General features: G+C 56.7%; 5 protein-coding genes across 5 annotated transcripts; 3 read left to right on the top strand and 2 right to left on the bottom strand.

The window, feature by feature from the left end:
* Positions 1-1336: 1336 nt before the first annotated feature.
* PG997_010397 (uncharacterized protein) lies at positions 1337-2902 on the top strand (the record flags this gene model as incomplete). Its single annotated transcript, XM_066814712.1, has 3 exons — positions 1337-1514; positions 1619-2525; positions 2611-2902. The coding sequence occupies 3 exons, from the start codon at positions 1337-1339 to the stop codon at positions 2900-2902; spliced, it is 1377 nt and encodes a 458-aa protein (XP_066666674.1).
* A 781-nt stretch (positions 2903-3683) lies between these two features.
* Positions 3684-7237, bottom strand: PG997_010398 (Proteasome/cyclosome; the record flags this gene model as incomplete). Its single annotated transcript, XM_066814713.1, has 4 exons — positions 3684-4016; positions 4080-6609; positions 6665-7018; positions 7098-7237. The coding sequence occupies 4 exons, from the start codon at positions 7235-7237 to the stop codon at positions 3684-3686; spliced, it is 3357 nt and encodes a 1118-aa protein (XP_066666675.1).
* A 3284-nt stretch (positions 7238-10521) lies between these two features.
* PG997_010399 (mRNA-capping enzyme subunit beta) lies at positions 10522-13512 on the top strand (the record flags this gene model as incomplete). The annotated part of the gene is made up of 3 exons (XM_066814714.1): positions 10522-10965; positions 11018-12787; positions 12865-13512. The coding sequence occupies 3 exons, from the start codon at positions 10522-10524 to the stop codon at positions 13510-13512; spliced, it is 2862 nt and encodes a 953-aa protein (XP_066666676.1).
* An 814-nt stretch (positions 13513-14326) lies between these two features.
* PG997_010400 (uncharacterized protein) lies at positions 14327-15781 on the bottom strand (the record flags this gene model as incomplete). The annotated part of the gene is made up of 1 exon (XM_066814715.1): positions 14327-15781. The coding sequence occupies one exon, from the start codon at positions 15779-15781 to the stop codon at positions 14327-14329; it is 1455 nt and encodes a 484-aa protein (XP_066666677.1).
* Positions 15782-16888: 1107 nt separating this feature from the next.
* On the top strand, positions 16889-17968 carry PG997_010401 (uncharacterized protein; the record flags this gene model as incomplete). Its single annotated transcript, XM_066814716.1, has 2 exons — positions 16889-17385; positions 17449-17968. The coding sequence occupies 2 exons, from the start codon at positions 16889-16891 to the stop codon at positions 17966-17968; spliced, it is 1017 nt and encodes a 338-aa protein (XP_066666678.1).
* Positions 17969-18068: the final 100 nt, after the last annotated feature.

Consider the following 18068-nt stretch of genomic DNA (forward strand, 5'->3'; position numbering starts at 1 on the left):
GGCAGGTTGTCGCCGTTTGGGCCAGCACCCCGCGAGTCAGTCGGGCCCGCTGCCGACCCCTGCGCCGCAATATATGGTGAACACAGTCAGTGACAACACAGAATCCACGGCAAGGCTCGAATGGCCAGCCTCTTTTTCATTTTCCTATTGGAGCTGTCTTCTTGCCCACTAGTCGCGGAGATGCTAACTGTCTGCCAACGTCGCCTGTAATCTGGCAGTCCAGGTCGACGGGCCAGACAGGCCAGACAGACAGGCCTGTATGGAACCAACCAACTCGACCGAGCCTTATGATGACGATGATGATGCAAGACGGGTTTGCATAAACCCAAAAAGAAACGTCCAATGTCATATCTGACATATGCGCTAAATCGCTTGCATCTGTCACCTGTCCTCCAGCTGCAGCGCCCGGAGAGATCCGTGGCAGATCCCAGCCATCTGGAACGGCGTTCATCTCTTGGAAACGTCTGGAGAGAAACTCCCGTTACAGCGCGACTGGCGCTCGATTCCTGCTTCAGCGGTTTCGGCTGCTCCTCAGGTAACCAGCCCAGCCTTGGAACCAGGCCCAAAGGCGCTGCTGGTGACTGGGCCCGTGACCCCTTCCACTCTCCAAGCTGGACAGTTACCAGGTCTTACTCGGATCCTTCGCTGGGATCTTGGCCCCAGAATGCGCAGGGGGAGGGCATTGCAGCTCGACGACACGCTTCGTCGCCCTCTGTCGCCCTCACTGCCCGGCTGCGTTCTGCATGGGATCTGGGATGTCTAACCCTCCGCTCGCCTTGACCCCGACGATCTCCTCTTTTACCTTCTCGGATGGCAGAGATTCCTGGGCTCCTGGGCTCCTGGGCTCTATCATGGGAGGTCACCCGAGATCCGATCAGTCGTGATTCGACCCCCACTGGTAGTTCTAACCGATAGTCTCGCCGAGTTGCACGGCACAGGGCTTAGTTATATACCGCCGAGAGGGCCCCCAGAAGAATAGCACCGCTATGCTTCGCGCCCCCTCCTCCCTCTCTTTTTCATCCGATATTTCTAGTCGTTCTCTCCTCCCCCCCGAACCTGCCTGGTCCTCCTTTGGGTCGTCATTCGTTTCTTGCCGTGTCACCTGCCCACGCTGGTCGTGTCCTGTTTTCGGGTCTTTATTAGAGTTTCTTGGTTTCGTTTCGTCTTTCCCCTCTACCTTACTTAACTTCCTATTCGTAATCTCATGTGCAACTCTCTTTCTACACTGCTTGCTGCTACTGCCCACCTTGCCAACCAAAGGTACTAACCAACGCCAGCCCTTCCCAACCATCGATCTACAGCAGCAGCGGCATCAACAGCAAACACGTCACGAACGATGGAAGTGTCACCTGTTGACACCACCACTCCCGTGCGGCCACCGCAGCACGAGTACTGGGATGAGAAGATATGCGTCGAGCCGGAGGAAATTGACAACAACAATGCCGCCGTGGGACCGTCAACGATGAGCGAGAAGAGTGCCGCCGTCGCGGCCATGGGTGGTTACCAGCCTCAAGGTTTGCGACGGGCCGGAACAGGCGCCACCAACATCTCAGAGCCGGCCCCGGCGTACATGCGGGGAGACCTCGCCAATCAGCAGCAGCAGCAACAACAACAGCAGGGATCGCAGCAGTCGACGTTCCTGTACAAAGACGAGCCCGGCTACTCGAGGGGGACGTGCCGATGCCCGCGGTGGACCGGCAGATATTCGGCCTGAGCAAGAAGACATTCATCCTCGCCGTCTCGGGCCTCGCGCTGTTCCTCGTCATCCTGCTCGCCGTCATCCTCGGCATCACGCTGGGCCGCAGCGGGGACTCGGGCAAGGGCAGCGGCGGCACGGGCGTCCTGGGCATGCTGGATAATTCCAAGCTGAGCGCCATGAACTGGACGGACCCCATGTCGGGCGTCGACCACTCGGCCGTCTTCTACCAGCACAAGAGCAACGCCCTGATGATGTCGGTGCGCGACTCGACGAGCCAGCAGTGGCGGTCCATCAACATCACGGCGAGCGTCATGAACACGACAAAGGCCGTCGGGCTCAACGTGCTGCCCGGCACGCCGCTGGCTTGCGTCACCAACGCCTTCCAGCAGAGCTGCTACTACCTCAACGGGGACCGCCGCGTCGCCGAGATCTACAACGTGGACCCGACCTTCAACGGCTGGCAGGCGGGCATCTTCGGCTCCAAGATCCAGGCCCGGACCGCGCCCGACTCGCGCATCTCGGCCGTCTGGCAGGTCTGCCAGAACTGCTCCAACTCCATCCTGGTCGCCTGGCAGGACGCCAACGGCGCCGACATCAAGCTCGGCAACTTCACCGCCGACGACTGGACCCAGGGCCCCACCCTCTTCGAGTCGGCCGCGCCCGGCGCCGGCCTCGCCATGTCCGTCTTCAACGACTTCCGCGGCACCAGCCCCTTCGGCACCGACCCCAACGCGCTGCGCATGTACACGGCCAGCGGCGCGAACCTCGTCGAGCTCCTCAACGGGCCCGAGACCAACTTTGCCTGGGGCATCGGCAACTTCGGTAGGTCTTCTCCTCGACTTTCAATGACACTCGTTACTTACACATCCCACAGGCAGCCCTGTGACCTCGGGCCTCTCGCTCAACCCGAGCCCCGACATCGCGTCCATCACGTACGGCAACAACGGGTGGGACAACAACCTGGTCACGTTCCTGGGCCCCAAGGGCAAGCTCATGTCGGCCGTGTACCGGGGCACCGGCTGGTCGGTGCAGGCCGCGACGCTGAGCGGCGCCCCGGCGTCGGCCCTCGACGGCTTCGCCTCCATCGCCGCCACCCAGTCCATGCGCCTCTACGCCGTCTCCCAGCGCGGCGACATCCACGAGTTCACCACCAACTCCACCAACCCCTTCCTCCTGACCTGGGCCGGCGTCGTCAATGTCTGAGTCTGAGAGTGCGATGAAGCGAGTGGCACGAGAAGGCCGAGAGAAACGGAAAGCAGAAGAAAGAAGCAGAAGAAGAAGAAGAAGAACAAGAGGAGAAATGCCAAGCGACCCATCTTGTTTTGTTCGCTCGAGGCATGTGTACGTTTGAAACATGCCCACATGAGAAGCGAAGGCGAGGGAGAGAGAGCGGGAGACATGAAGAAAGGGGGAAAAGAAGTGGAAGTGGCACTGGCTTACAGAACTAAACATCATTACTTTGAATCTTTAGCGGAAAGCAACAGACCAGAAGGAATGAATAGGAAGGGGAAGCAAGATCAAAACTGCGCATGTCTTCGCCCCACGGTGATGACAGATAAGACTGTAACGACAAGAAACATGAATCTACACGGCGACAATCAATTGCTATATGTTAGAATAGAAGGCAACCCTCTGGGCCCGAAGAAAACAATCACTGCCATCCATAGGTACAAACTGTCTGTAAAACTGGCGTCATTTTCTTCCAATAATACCAGTCTGCCGGCCAGCGAGCTGCATGCAGCAAGTATGATTGTAGGTCACAAGTAAGCCAGCCGGCAAAGCTGGTCAGGAATTCGAGCTACTTAGCCAATAGTTGTTATCACGAACGTGAAAAGGGCGCCAAGGCGGGTTTGAGCATGCAGTGAAATCAGCGAAGAGTCGTCTCCTCGCAGCTCGCCAGACGTTTTCATAGTCTACATACTAATACACATCTACGCTCGCCAAGCCTTCGTCTATGTCCGGTAATCTACAAAGCGTGCATCTCTTAGTCGTCATCCTCGTCTTCACCTTCGGTGAAGTATTCAAAGTCCCGAGGTGGTTGGGCCTCCTCATCACCCTCCTGGTCCTCATCCACAGCCGTCAGAACTCCGGCGGCGGCGGCAGCTCCACCAGCACCACCGGGCGTAACGGGCGGGTTGACACCAAAAGACTGGAGTAACCGGTTCTCCAGCTCAGTGCGGGCAGAACGGTTTCCACCGGCACCACCAGCATTGGGCACGGGTGCCTTGTCGGTAGAAACCTTCTTCAGCTTCTCCTCTATCAGACTCTTGGCCTGGTCTGGCTGTGTGTCGTGAAGAAGGATAGGTCCTCCGGTGGGCTGTAGCATTGTTAGTTTACGAGGACCCGCACACGCGTGGAATGTGCAGGTAGAAAGACTTACCAATGGGCCTGGTCGTACAAGCTTAACCGGCCAGTAACGACCCTTGATGGGACTGATGTACTTCAGCTGAGCGGGAAGGACCCGAGTCATGTTGTCCACCTCATAGCCTGGCTTCTTCTTGGAATCGGCAGGAGGGGCAGAGGTCTCCTTATCGCCGACCGCCTCTTCGTCCTTCTTGGCGTCTTCGGGCTTCTTAGGCTCGTCAACGTCCATCTTCTCGGGGCTGGGCTTTTTAGGGTCGTCGATATCCATGCTCTCACGGCGCTGGGCACGTTCCTTCTTCTGGGCGCGGCGCTTGGCTTGGGCAGTAGTGGAGAGAATAGCAGTGGCAATCAAAGCAGGTCCCTCCTCAGTCTTGACCTCCTGCTCCGGCGGGTAGTCAAACAGACTGGGCTTGGTGGAGCAGTGGAACTTCAAGTCAATGATGTCCAGGTCGTGATCGAGGGCAATGATGGAGGTAGGCGTGAAGGCCAGCGACAAGAAGTGGGTGAAGGGGAACCAGTACCAGTACTGCGTGAAGACGGCCATGCCTACAATACCCGCCATGTTGAGATTGCCAGTCTGCGTCTGCAGGCCGATGGTGCAGTTGCGGCCACCGGCGTCGATGATTCCGAGAGCAAGGGCAGCACCAAATTTGGTCATGGCATCCTCGTGCCTGTCACCCACAACCTTCTTGAGGGTCTTGCGAATGGTGGCCGCCTTGGGGTTCATAACCTCGTTCTGCTGCATCATGATCATGGAGAGAGCGATAAGGGCACCCTGGCGAACAAAGTCGGTGGGATCCTTCATCATTGGCTCCAGAAGATCGATCGCCTCGTCCAGACCTGTGCCCGCACACGAGATACCCAGAGCCATGGCGGAACCGTATCGAACGTGAGGGTTGTAGGACTCGGACAGAAGCTCCACCATACGCGGAACGCTGCCAGGCTTCCTGAACAGAATGAAGCCCAGACTCATGACGGCAATACGTCGCACATCATCGTTGACGTCGCTGACAGCAATGTGCAGCAGCTTGCGGATGGCCTTGTTGCTTCCTGTACCGCAATAAGCCATAGCCACGGTCATGATGCCACCATATCGCAGGGTTGGGTCGGGGTCGTTGAGGAGACCTTCAATCATAACGTCTGCCTGTTCTTGGCGCCCATACATGATGAGGGCCATACCGAGAGCCAGACCTCGCACACTCTTCTCGTGTGTCGTCTCGTGAGCGTAGGTGACCATGTCCTCCAAAGCCTTGACATTACCTGTGCCCAGCATGATCAAACCCATCGACAGACCGACGGCTTCTCCGTTCAAAGCGGAATCGGCAAACAGTACGGTCTTGAGGTTGTCGAAGATTTCCTCGTTACCGGTAGCCATGCCGGCAATACCAAGACCCAAAGCACCACCGTGCTGAATGACTTCCTCCTCGGCGGCGGTGAACTGCGTCTTGAGGTAGTCCAGGGCATCGGCGCCGTGGTTAGCGTGAATTAAACCATAGGCGTACAGGGCACCACCTTGACTATAGAGGGACCCGCCACTGATTCCACCAGCACCTCGGGGCAAGTAAGGCTCGAGGAGTTTTCTGGACTGAGACAGGTTTCCGCGGTGGATAACACCGAGGGCCGCCGTGGCAGTGAACTTGGACCAGTTCACAGCCTTGCCGAGCCACTCCAGGTTGTCGCGGAAGAACTTGTCGTTGGTGGTACCCTGGTTCATGAAAGCATTGCAGAAGGTGACTGCGGTGTGGAAAATGGAGTTGCGGCCCTCGAGACTGTCACGGACCTTGTTGAGGATGCTGAGATCAGTGTGGTTGTTCCGGTAGAGGAACTCGACGTTCAGCTTGATTGTCTTGGTGCCATCAAGGATGGACCGGATATTCCTGTAGACCTCGGTCTTTTTCTCGTCCGGCTCGGCAGATGAGTTGTCGGTATCGGCTAGTAGGGAGTCACGCTCCGTCGCCTCGCCCTCCGTCTTGGAGGCAGACTCACCAGTGGGCAAAGGTGCAATGACCTTGCCCAAGAACTCTTGTGTGCCGTTGTCGTACAGATCGAAGGCGAACTGATACGCGATAGCGGTAGAATGAGGAGTGCCCTCCTTCACCAGATGATGAATGACGGTACCGGCTTGCTCGTCCTTGTTCAAGTAGACGATGCACTTGGCGATGGAGAAGTAGTCGGGGTCTTTGGCCCGGCCGCTAGTAAGAATCTCCAGAACCAATTGCAAGATGTCATCCCGGAAAGCACGCTCTTGCACAATATCCAGGCAGATGGTCAGGCAGTAGTCCATCAATTCTTCGGCTGGGCCGAGAGCCTCCTCATCGGCGGCCTTGCCCTTGGACTTCTTGTAATCCGAGTCGGCGCGCTGAATCACCTTGCTGACTACATCTAAGCGCTTGGCCTCAACCGCGATACCGACAACCTGCTTGTATCGACCCTCCTTCAGGCAGCTCTCGTAGAGACGTTCGATGACGGCATCAATCGCGCGTCTTGTGTTGAGCTCGTTCTGGGACAGGGCGATAGAAGAAGAGCGGTGCTGCTTCTTGGGGGGGCTCGAACGAGGGTTCGAGAATGGTGTTGTCGGTCGAGGCACGGGACAGGAGAGACTTGGAGGGGAGAGTGGACTGGGAGAAGGGAGTCGTCGGCGAGATGAGGGCGGAGGCGTTGTTGCCATCATTGGTTCCGCTGAATGCAGTGGCCAAGGCAGGCAAAGACTTGTCCTCGCTATCCTTCTGGGACAGGACCGAGTGGTTCTCGTTCTTGGCGGCGATGTAGTGGTCGACGCACTTGGAGATGATGGTCTCCTCGAACTCGCCCGGGTTGTCCAACTTGAAGAGATCGCCGGCGGCTAAGGCGAAGAACATGCTCTCATCGTAGGCTTGCAGGTGATAGTAGACCTTGGAAAGGACCAGAGCGGCAAGCTTGCGCTCGGGGAAGGAGTCGTCTTCGTACAGGGCCTCACTAGATGCAGCAAGGATGGTCAGCGAATGACGGAGGCGAACGAGGCAAGCAAGGTTGCATCTGCATCAACAAAACGTACATTTGGCCGAGGGCACCGGCAACTTCGGTCCACACGGTGTCGATGTCATCGTTCAGAGTCTGGAGGGCGAAGACCTTGAGCTCGGGCTCCTCGTCGGCGAGGAAGCCCAGCACTCCGGTGGCAGTCACGAGGCCTGGCATGTTGAGAAGCCTGTATCACGGCTCGCGAAACCCGCACGAAGGATGATTGGCGGATCCGAGAAGCGTTGGGTGATGTTGATGCGAATGGGTAGAGGGGTGGGGGAGAAAATTAAAAAAGATCTAGAGTACGGTTGACGTGCCACTACCTTCCAGAGGAATGATGATTGTGGTGGGATGGGGGAGATAGATGGCTGACGTCGCCGATGTTGTGGAGGTGATGCGCAAAAGTCACTTCACTTGCTGGTCATTGAAGGACGATGAGGCAAATGAACACATTGGATTGCGCCTTGGAGAGAGAGAGCCCCGACCCGGCCAGCCTGCCCAGCCTAGCCAGCAGCCAGCAGCCAGCAGCGGTACACGTCAGGAACAGCTCTGCCTTGCAGATGGCCCGAGCTTCCCTCACTGCGCGCTCGCTGGCGGACTGAGCACCAGCAAGTACCTTTCGGAGCTGGCCAGAAAATCACTACCAGAGGGGGTGGCGTTAGAAGGTGTGGTTTCCCACTAGGGCCACCTCCATAGCTCACCTTACATGTACCTTCCACAGGACCACAGCTGAGCCCCGGGGAAATCAATTGATGCGCCGTCCATTCTGTGGATGCTCATCCGTAATCCTCCCGGATACCCATTGCACTACACTTGTCGCACTGCAACCAACTGGTGACACGTCCTTTTGGTCTTGATCTGCCTTCTCACCTTGATTGGCCAAATCGACTAATGTCAAGCCTGTCCGCTTCATTCCTACACAAGCTATCTATTATCGTACCTAGGTAGGCTGTGGCTACTACATAACATGGGCACTCTTCATGCCTATGGCTTCAGGCTTCTACACACTTACACCGACACAGCAAATCGTACACACAAAATGAAGACAAAACGCCACCACCACATTGACTACTTTGAATGTGGAGGATGGATGTCTCCCTAGGTATTGCTGATGCACCGACATACCCAATCCACCACCAACGGGATGCAACCAGCGCGCCTGTGCCCTGGTCCAAATGATCTGCATCGAGTGCAGAATAACCAGCATACATCTAAGCCGTCCAGTGTCAATCCCAATTTCAACCTACAGTCACCGGCTGCAGCGTTCTACATGATGCATGTCTTACAGTTTTCATCATTCCTGCCTTGCTGGCCTGCTGCCTGCTGGTATCGTGTTATCGCTGTCTCGATGCGACAGTACCACAAATGGTGACTAGCGGACCTGGAACAGGCTACAGGACAGACAGAGTTAGTAGGGGTTGACAGGTTGGTTTAGTGTAACCTCTAAAACAAAACCATGCCCAGGCCAAAGGCAAAAAAAAAAGGAAAGCCTGGTGATAAGAATGCCGACGGCAGAAACTGGGGAAGCACTCGTCTTCTGTCTGTCTGTCCCTTAGCTTCGCTCACGCAATGTCGGGCCGCGCAGAAACCGGTCGCTAGCTCCGTCTCTCCCTCCTGCCTGCAGAGGGAGGGACAGCATCGTCGACAGCCAGATAAATGCTCTGAGGCGGCGCAATGGTTGGACTGATCTCTCCCATGGGAGGCAAGAAGATCAACTGCCGACATCGCAACCGCAATCTACCATATCGACAGATGCACAGCTGTTTGTTATGTCATGGCACTGATCTAGGGCTGCGGGAGCTTCGTCATGGGGATTCTGGCCAGGCCGGCCTGCACCACTATATCGGATGGCCTGGATAGACCATGACATCTACGCAAGATTGCCAGGTCGGTCTTGTTCGGGATACTAGCAGGTAGCAGGTAGCACCGTAGCAGTAGCAGTGGCAGTAGCAGTAAGCCAGCAGTAGTAGCGCGCGCGGTAGTATAAGAGCCATTGGGCTCGCATGGCCTGGCCTGTACCTGTGATCTTGTTTGTACTGTAGCTGAGGACCAGTTGAGCCCGAGATAGAGGTTAGATCAACTAGACAGGAGGACACGAACCCCAGACCGTCCCTCCCCATCTTTTTCCCTTGTGTCTCCTCCCCGTCGTCAATTAAATTTGACCCAGCATCTTTTTTTGTTCAACCACGCGCGAGCGCGACAGTGACCTCACAGCAAGAAGTCTGGACACCAAAAAAAAACCGTCAGCCTTGTCAGTCGCAATCCATGGACATCCACCAAGATTTCGCAATCTGAACCACCAACCCCGGCCGTGTCCCCCCTCCCCCGATGCGGATGGGGAAAGACTTGAGGCTGATGATTGCCTAATTGTGGGTAGGAAATTGAAACACTCTCAACGGCACCCACCCTGGCACTTTGGCACTCTGCCGCCCAATCAGCCAGCCGGCCTCCAACCTCGAATTGATTCGCGAACACTACGATCAGATAACTAGCACCGTCCCTAAGCTCGCAACAAAGCAGTCAGCAAAAGCCAGCACAGCCAGCCAGCCAGCCAGTCTCCGACCAGCAGCAGCAGCAGCACCAACAGCAGCAGCCAGACATTCGGGCGGCGAAGAAAAAGACCAAAAGATTAGACAAGAAAAAAGACGGCGCAAGAGCAGCGCGAGAGCGAGCGAGCCGCAAGTCGCACGCCGCCGCCCAACCTGGGGATTCCGTTTGCATATACTACACCACCCAATATTCCAAGACACACCTTAGCCTTTTTTTTATTTTTCTCTCTTCTACTTCCTTCTCTCTGCTGCCTTCCTCTTTGCACCTCCGTCGCCCAGGGCCTGTAATCGCTTTCCATCTCCTCGCCGGCTTCAATTGCTAGCTGCGCATCATTCCAAATCCCACCAGGACCCTGTTTGCCCATTGCGCCCGACGCGATTTTCCCAACCGCAGAGCGCGCACGACCCGAAACGTCGTGCTATCCCGAGAGGCTGGAACGTGCAGACAAGCAACCATTCACGATCACCAGCGCAACTTACTAGTAGTCACAATCAAGGCAGGCAGCAGCGGCACCATCCTGATTCCCCCGTTTGCCAAAGTCTCGCCATCATCTGCGCAACGAGCCTCGCCGCGCGGAAAACACCAAAACCGTCTTACTGTTCTAATTAGGATATCTTATCTGATGAATTTATTTGTGGACCGGCGATAATCGCGTTGATGCAGTATCGATGACGTGGAATCTGTGAGGGATAGTGTTGCTCGTGCTAGAGAGAGAGAGAAAGAAAGAAAGAGCGTGAGTGCGTGGCACTCTGTTTGAATACTGCGTCGAGGAAGTAATCGCTAGGGGACGCATCTGCCAGCCGATTTCGTCGCAGCAAGGCGCTTGCATCGATACTGCCCGACACGAGACGAGACGAGACGACGAATCGAAATCGAACGAAAGAAAGCAAACGGGACTTGACGCCGCCAACATGGACCTCAATTCCATGCTGAACAAGGACAGCGGCGCAGGAGGCGCGTCGAGACAGCCTCCTCCACCTCCCGCGTCCCTGGCCAAAACCCCTTCTTCGTCGATGAGCGCAACACCACACACGCCAGTACAACCCGCCCATCCATCCCATGGCTTCAGAGATTATGGTCATCCCATGCACGCATCGCCTGGCCCTGCCCCGGCCGCATCGCCTCGAGAGTACGCAGCGGTGGCGGCCCATCCGGGCTTTCCACCCTCAGCTCCGTATGCATCGCCGACATCCTATAACGCGCCTCCCCCAATGGATACCCTGGGAGGCCAGCCCCCCTCCGATCCATCCGCCCGGGGCTATGAACGACCCACGGTCACCCGGCAGCGCGTCCGTATCGAACCCATCCCCATACAGGCATACACCGACCTCGTCCATCAGCGCTGCGAGCGCTGGGTATCCTTTCCCACCACAAGCCCAGGGCCAGCCGCCGCCTAGTCCGCAACAGCGGCTTCAGTATGGCGGTTACCCACGCGACCCAAGGGACAGCTATGCATCTCAGGGAGGAGCAGCACCGGTGGGCATGCCAACGCCGCATGGTTCGGTTTCTTATCCTGTGCCAGGCCAGCAGGTCATGCCACAAACGCCGCCCGTGGGAACACCGGGAGGAGGCAATCATATGTACATGCAACAGCAACAGCAACAGCAGCAGCTGCAGCTGCAGCAACTACAACAACAACAACAACAGCAGCAACTGCAACTGCAACAGCATCAACAACACCAGAGATCGCAATCGCTGCAATCGGCGTCAGCCTCAACACCGACTTCTGCTCATGGGCCGCACCAACCTCCGTTCGGGACCCCATCGGCTTATGGTCCCCCGGGTGGCTCCATGGGAAGTCCAGTAGCAACAAGTCATGGTCCTCCACACTTTGACCAACAAGGTCACTTTCAACAACAACAATCGCATCCACATCAAAGACAAACCTCACAACCACCAACACCTTTGGCGGCGCCTTTGTCTGGCACACCAAGACAATCGGTCAGTACGATTAACCAGAGCAATACAAATTTCGCACAGCCGCCAAGTCCCTACCAGCAAAGAACCCCATCAGGCGCCCCGTTGGCTGCATATCCTTTGCACCCGCAACAACAACAACAATCGCCTTATCACGCTTCTCCTCCACCACCTCAACCCTCCACCATCCAACGAGCAGTAAGCAACAGCAGCCACACTGCACCCTACGATACCATTAGCGAGTCGCACCGACGATCCCAATCCCAGACATCACGAAGCGAACGCGAAAGAAGCATCAGTGTTTCGCCCAAGACCCGTGTGCCTAGTCTGCCGAGTAGCGCAGGCGAGCCCAGACCTTCATCTAAGGGTGGCGCATTCCCCGGTGCACCTCCAGAATTTTCACATCCTCAACCTCAATTGACACCACAACAACAACAACAAAAACCTAATCATAATATCAGCCAAGTGTCTGCGTCTACAGCAGTCATGGAAGGTGTTCAATACATGCAGCAACCTCGGGAAGCCACGCCTGGCAAGCGGAAACTCGACGATCGCGACCTCCGACAAGACGAATTGGAAGGTGCCACCAACCGCCGCCCACCGCCGCCAGGAATCAACGGCAACCACGGCACCGCCGCGTCGCGAACCTCGGCCTCGACTTCCACTTCACCGCTGCTGCCCCGTCGGAAAAAGCTTCGCTGCACAGCCAACAATGCACCTGCATGGGCACAGAACTATCGCACACAGCCGCCCAACGCCAGCCGCAATTACACTCTCCGAGCAAAAGCACATGTGACCAGCCAAGCCCCGGCGGCCGGTGGTCTTGTCAACGGCAATGGCCATCGCAGCGAATCGAACGTCAAATCCGAGCACGTCTCTCGCCCTACGTCTCCCGAGGCAACGCGGTCAGTCGGCGGTGGTACCTCGGTCAAGATGGAAGATCACAACGCGCCTCCACCGCCTCTTGCTGCAGAGGAAGGATACACCTTTGAGGGACAGCCATTCCCTTTGGAGTGCATATCATTGGTCAACAAGCCTATAGACTTCTTGGTCAAGGCAGTCGGCGATTTCCTCTTTATCAATGTCATCAAAAACCCACATCTTGAATCGATTCAAAGACACGGCGTCCAGTTTGAGATCGAAGCCAAGTTTGGCACTATCATTGACCGAGACACGGATGATCGTCTAGAGTACCCTTTACACGGCGAGTGCGTTCTGTCTCCACAGGCTAGAATCGGGTTCCGTAGTAGCATGTCGGAGGTAAGTGTTTGATTCTATGGCTTGCCCTGACTGCCTGCCCATCCCCTTGTCACATCAGCTAACTCTTGTGTGTACAGCTTCAGCACCGAAGCATGAACGAGTGGCTTAACGGTCAAGTAGTTGCCACCAACCCCCACAACAACGGCGGTCGCCGGAATCCCCATGTGCAGATCCACTACAAACACCGGCGAGAGATAGACAAGTTTTACGAGCTTCATTCATCCATGATAGGCCGTCTCCCTCACGCTGTGCAAGCCATGATGTCGCCGAAACACGCATTGAAGGCACGAATCACAACGGACCAAAAAACGGGGGAAGTCTTGGCCAAGATCGTCAAAGCACGCGTGGGAGATCTCAATCTGTACTTGCCCCAGTGCCCGGTTGATTGCCGCATCAGCATTAACCTGGAATGGGAGTGGGATGGACCCCCGGAGGAAATTATGTCGAACCAAATGCCGCATCGCGAGAAACAGCCCGACCGAGAGAAGGACCGACTCAGTTACAAACATGGCTTCTTCCAGGTTGATTTGACTCAGGTGAAGAGACAACTAGCCGGCCGCGGCCCTGAGAAGGAACACGAGCTGGAGGTGGAGCTGGATGCTGGTATCCTCTTGGACCACGGCCGCTTCTTGGAGAGCCAGGGGGAGAGCAAGTATCAAGACATTGTTGAGATGCTCGTTAATAACGTCAGAGCCTTGGCAAGAAGATGTCCATACCCGGAATAATAAGCGGCTTGTTCCCCGGCGATGATCATATTGTCGACAGTCACTTGCTCGTGTTCTCTCCGGTTTGCTCTCGGGAGGTCAGCAGTTAGGGCGGTGAAGGCCTTGCCGGCTGGCAACTTACCTTTGGCACCGGGGAACATTGGACCGGTGCATTCTTGTCCATACTTTTTGCCGGGTTTTTGTACTGGTTACACAGGGTATATCGCGAATGCTTTTCATTTTCGTTTGGGTGTTTCTCAACACTCGTTTCCCTGCGCGTTGGGGAGTGGCAGCCAATCAGCCAATCAGCGAGAGCAATGAATGGGCAAAGGAGCAGATGATACCATTTCCCGTATTTAGTTTTGCGGCTATTGTGGCTAACTTACATTGGGTTCCTCGAGGAAAGGGGGAATGCACATGCTATTGATGCTTTTGATACCCTACGCTTCTTGGCCGCTGATTCGGATTGTGATACTCTCGTGACTGTGACGTGACATACCGTACACACCCAAACGCGCTCTCAAGCATTGCATGTGTGTCAACACTTTGGCTAACATGTAGCATCACTAATGAAGACGCCTGTTGGTTGCGTATATGTAACCTAGGAAAACACGACAAACTCGGCTCTTATCAACCCCAAGCATTCCCATCCTCGTACCTGTCCATCAGCTTGGCATTTCAGATTCTTGTTTATGGCATGTTCTCTCCCACGTCGCCCATATGTGCCCCCTCGTCGGCTCGACCGCCGTCATTGACCTCTATTCGATCCGCTGGCTGTTTCCAGTTGGTTGCACCGGACGCGTAGTCTTCTAGCCTTGCCCTTTCTCTTCTCTCGTCAGCGATCATATGCAAAACCCCAGGATTGTTCGCGTGACCTTTCTGGGATATCCACCTCTGCGTTAGTGGTTATTCCCAGCAGTGGTGTCCCAGTCACCGCGAAAAGAACAACATACCTAACTACCGGCTGGGACGCGGCCACCCTAGATAATCTCCTAGTTTTATTCTCTTCGCAGCCGCTTGCTCCTCCGGCGGCGGCCTCTTTCTCCTGACGTCGGTGACAGTTGGCAGATCCGCCTGGAAGACTGACATCCACGTCATTACAGGCAACGTCGCCAACGGATTGAGAGACCTGCAATTCCGCCTGTGTGTCGTGTTCATGCCTCCCGGACCCTTGGGGCCGCCCCTGCCGGTCCAGCTCCTCCTGGGCCGCGAACAGGCGCTCCTCCTTGGCGCGGTGCAGCTTCCTCTGCGTGACGACGTCGTACACCTTGTCCGGCTTCTTGAGCGCCTCGGGCTTGACGTAGCACCTCTTGTTCTCGTGGGTCAGGGCGGCGAACTGGGTCTTGCAGGCGTCGGGCAGGTCCTCGACGCCGATGCGGGCCTTGAAGTCCTTGGCCTCCATGCTCTGCCAGGCGCAGATGCCGGCCATCTCCATGCGCGCGAGGTAGGGGTCGACGTAGGTCAGCTTGCCGAGGTGCTCACGGTGCGGCTCGTAGCGGTCGGCGGGCAGGGCCGTCTCCTGCTCGACGATGCCGGCGAGGAGCTGCTTGATGAGGCTGTAGCAGCGCTCGCCGGTGGCGTGATCGCCCTCCTCCATGTTGAAGGTGGCGTGGAACCCGTGCATCAGGCGGTTCTCGCTCATCTTGCCCTTGCGGTCGTGGTTCCAGCGGAGCCCGCCGATTTGCGTGTTTTCGGCAATCAGGACCCACTGGCGCTTGAAGAGGTTGAGGAAGGTGATGAAGGCGTTGGTGATGCGCTCGCGGCGCTGGTAGTTGTCCCGGTGGCCGCTGGTGTGGTAGCCGTAGTCGAGGGCCGGGTCGAAGAGGCGGAGCTCCTGGATGTAGGCGAACATGCCCTGCGGGCGGAACGAGATGGTGGTGTTCCAGTACAGCACGACCCAGTGGGCGCCGAACTCGTCCTCGACCCAGAGGGGCCAGACGACGTGGACGGCGCTGGCGACGCGGCGGAGGAAGATGCGGAAGTCGTTGCCGCCGTCGATCTTGCCGTTGGCGAGGCCGGCCAGGTGGTCGCGGGCGGCGTCGTACTTGACCGGGTCGTTGCTCCAGAGGTCGGGCCCGTAGGCGGGGGCGCAGTAGACCTGGTGGCGGACGTCGGGCGGCAGGCTCTTCTTGAGGGTCTCGACGACCACGTCCATGGTGGGCTTGTTGATTCGGGCGCTGCTGGACAGCTGGAGGTTGGCCAGGCCGTTGGAGGCTCGTTTGTAGAGGTCCTCTATGCAGGGGAGGGTGCCCGGGATGTTGGGGTATCTTTCGTCCGGTCCGCCGCCCATCTTGATGGATTTGGTGGTTTTCGGTGTCTGGATATGGGGTTTGGAGTGTTACCAGGAGTTTCAAGACGTCTGTTATTTATATGTATCTATATCAAGATGTGCTTGCCCGGACAGGAAGGGGTGGTAACTTCATGGCCTTGGGGGAAAGGAGAGAAAAGAGACCAGGGAACATCCCCCGGGACATCAACCGCACAGTTTTCGGCCTCGGGGAGGAGCGTTGCCATTGTTGTGAGGGACATGAGTGTTTCAGGAAGAGTTCTTTATCGCTAATTTCATTTTCGTTTGCTGGACTTGACGGATCCGGGCGAGCCATGGGATGTGGGCGAGCAGCAACAAAGGATTGTCTCAAATCCGCATTGTAGCCCGAAGCTGCTTGGCTCAATAATAGGTCTTCTTCGAAATGAAATGAAATATAGTTTAAATATTGCACACAGCATAAGGGAGCCCAGTAGGTTCTTAAAGCTACTGATATCTCGTGCTGATCAATCCATGGTGCTTGGTCGAGTATGCAGCTCAACAAAGATATCCATTTGACCACCCAGGTTGCACTGGCCATTCGGCACTTTGCGTCGTCTCCTGATTCCATGCGAGGCACCACGGTGGTTTTCTCAATCTTGGTCAGGTAGAAGATAATGAGCCAAAGAAGGACAGGAAGAAGATAGACAGGAAAGCCCATCATGAACATGTTACTGCCAGGGGGGCAGACGACTGCTAGCGGCTAAGATGGTGCCGATTAACAGTACCTACAACAAGACAGACGCCAGTGATAGCGCCCATTTCATTCGCTACCATCTGAATCATGCATGGCATTTCCCGATATCTTATGATTTCCCGATATCTTATGAAATATGAGCAATAGATGGATATGGAATATGAATTTGATGCCAAGAAGGGACAATGCAGGGATGCCGCGGGGTTGATGTCATTTGGCAATTCCCGTCGCGGTCGCACGTGCTCAGGCCCATTGGCTACAACCGTCGAACGAACGACTCGCCCCTGCACCAACGTGCATGATCCCCGGACGAACGCCGCTCGATCTTTCTCTCTCATCCATGGATCCCGGTGGACAGCCAATTTGATTGCCTTGTCTTACTATTTAAGCAGAGAATGCAGCTGTCCCTTCTCTACGATCTTGTCTACAACCTGGCCGCGTACTTGATGGTCATCATGCGTTCCCAACTCGCCGCCGCCGGCCTGCTTGCCGCCACATCCGCCTCCGCCGCCCAGCCCGAGATGCAGTACTCGGGCTCCCTCGGCGACATCCTGGGCCAGGCCGCGTCCAACCCGCTGTACACGTACCCGACCCAATTGACCCAGGGCATCATGCCCAAGGCCTTCCACAGCCACAACGACTACTGGCGGCCCCTCCCCTTCTGGAGCGCCCTCGCCGTGGGCGCCGTGAGCACCGAGGCCGACGTCTGGCTGTACAACGACACCCTGCACGTCGGCCACGAGCAGAGCGCATTGACCAAGGAGCGCACTTTTGACGCCCTCTACGTCCAGCCCATCCTCGAGGTCCTGCGCCGCCAGAACCCCAACAGCCCCTTCGTGACCAATGGGCCCACCAAGAACGGCGTCTTCGATACCGTGGCCGGACAGACTCTGTAAGATAACCAGGAACTATCGAAGCAAATGCCATGTATGTAAATGCTAACCCGGTGCGACAGCTACCTCTGGGTCGATCTCAAGACCGACGGCGCCAAGACCTGGCCCTACGTCGTGAAAGCCCTCGCGCCCCTGCGCGACGCTGGCTACCTGACCAGCTACGACGGCAAGACCGTGACCCCGGGCCCCGTGACCGTCATCGGCACGGGCAACACGCCGCTGAACCTGGTGCAAGGTGTCTCGCCGCGCGACTACTTCTGGGACGGGCCGCTGCCGACGCTGGGGACCGAGTTCAGCAACATCACCAAGGAGGTGACGCCCATCGCCAGCACCGCCTTCTCGGCCCAGTTCGGCGACGTCCGCGGGACGGGGGGCGCGCTCAACGAGACGCAGGCGGCGCTGCTCAAGAGCCAGGTCGAGACGGCGCATGCTAAGGGTATCAAGGTCCGGTACTGGGATTTGCCCTACTGGCCCATTGGCACCCGGAACGCTGTGTGGCGTACCCTCTGGGATGCTAAAGTCGATCTGCTGAATGTGGACGACTTGCAGGGCTGTGCGGACTTCTGGGAGAACCTTGGGTAGCGTGATCAGGGGGTTGGTTCGTTGGCCGTTGTCCTGCTCTGTCGAAAATAGATATGGCAAGAGGGCATAGATCCATCCTTAGCGAGCATATTCGCCACAT

This window comes from Apiospora hydei (genome assembly GCF_038363865.1).
Source record: "Apiospora hydei strain CBS 114990 chromosome Unknown utg000007l_segment0_segment0, whole genome shotgun sequence".
Lineage (NCBI taxonomy): Eukaryota > Fungi > Ascomycota > Sordariomycetes > Amphisphaeriales > Apiosporaceae > Apiospora > Apiospora hydei.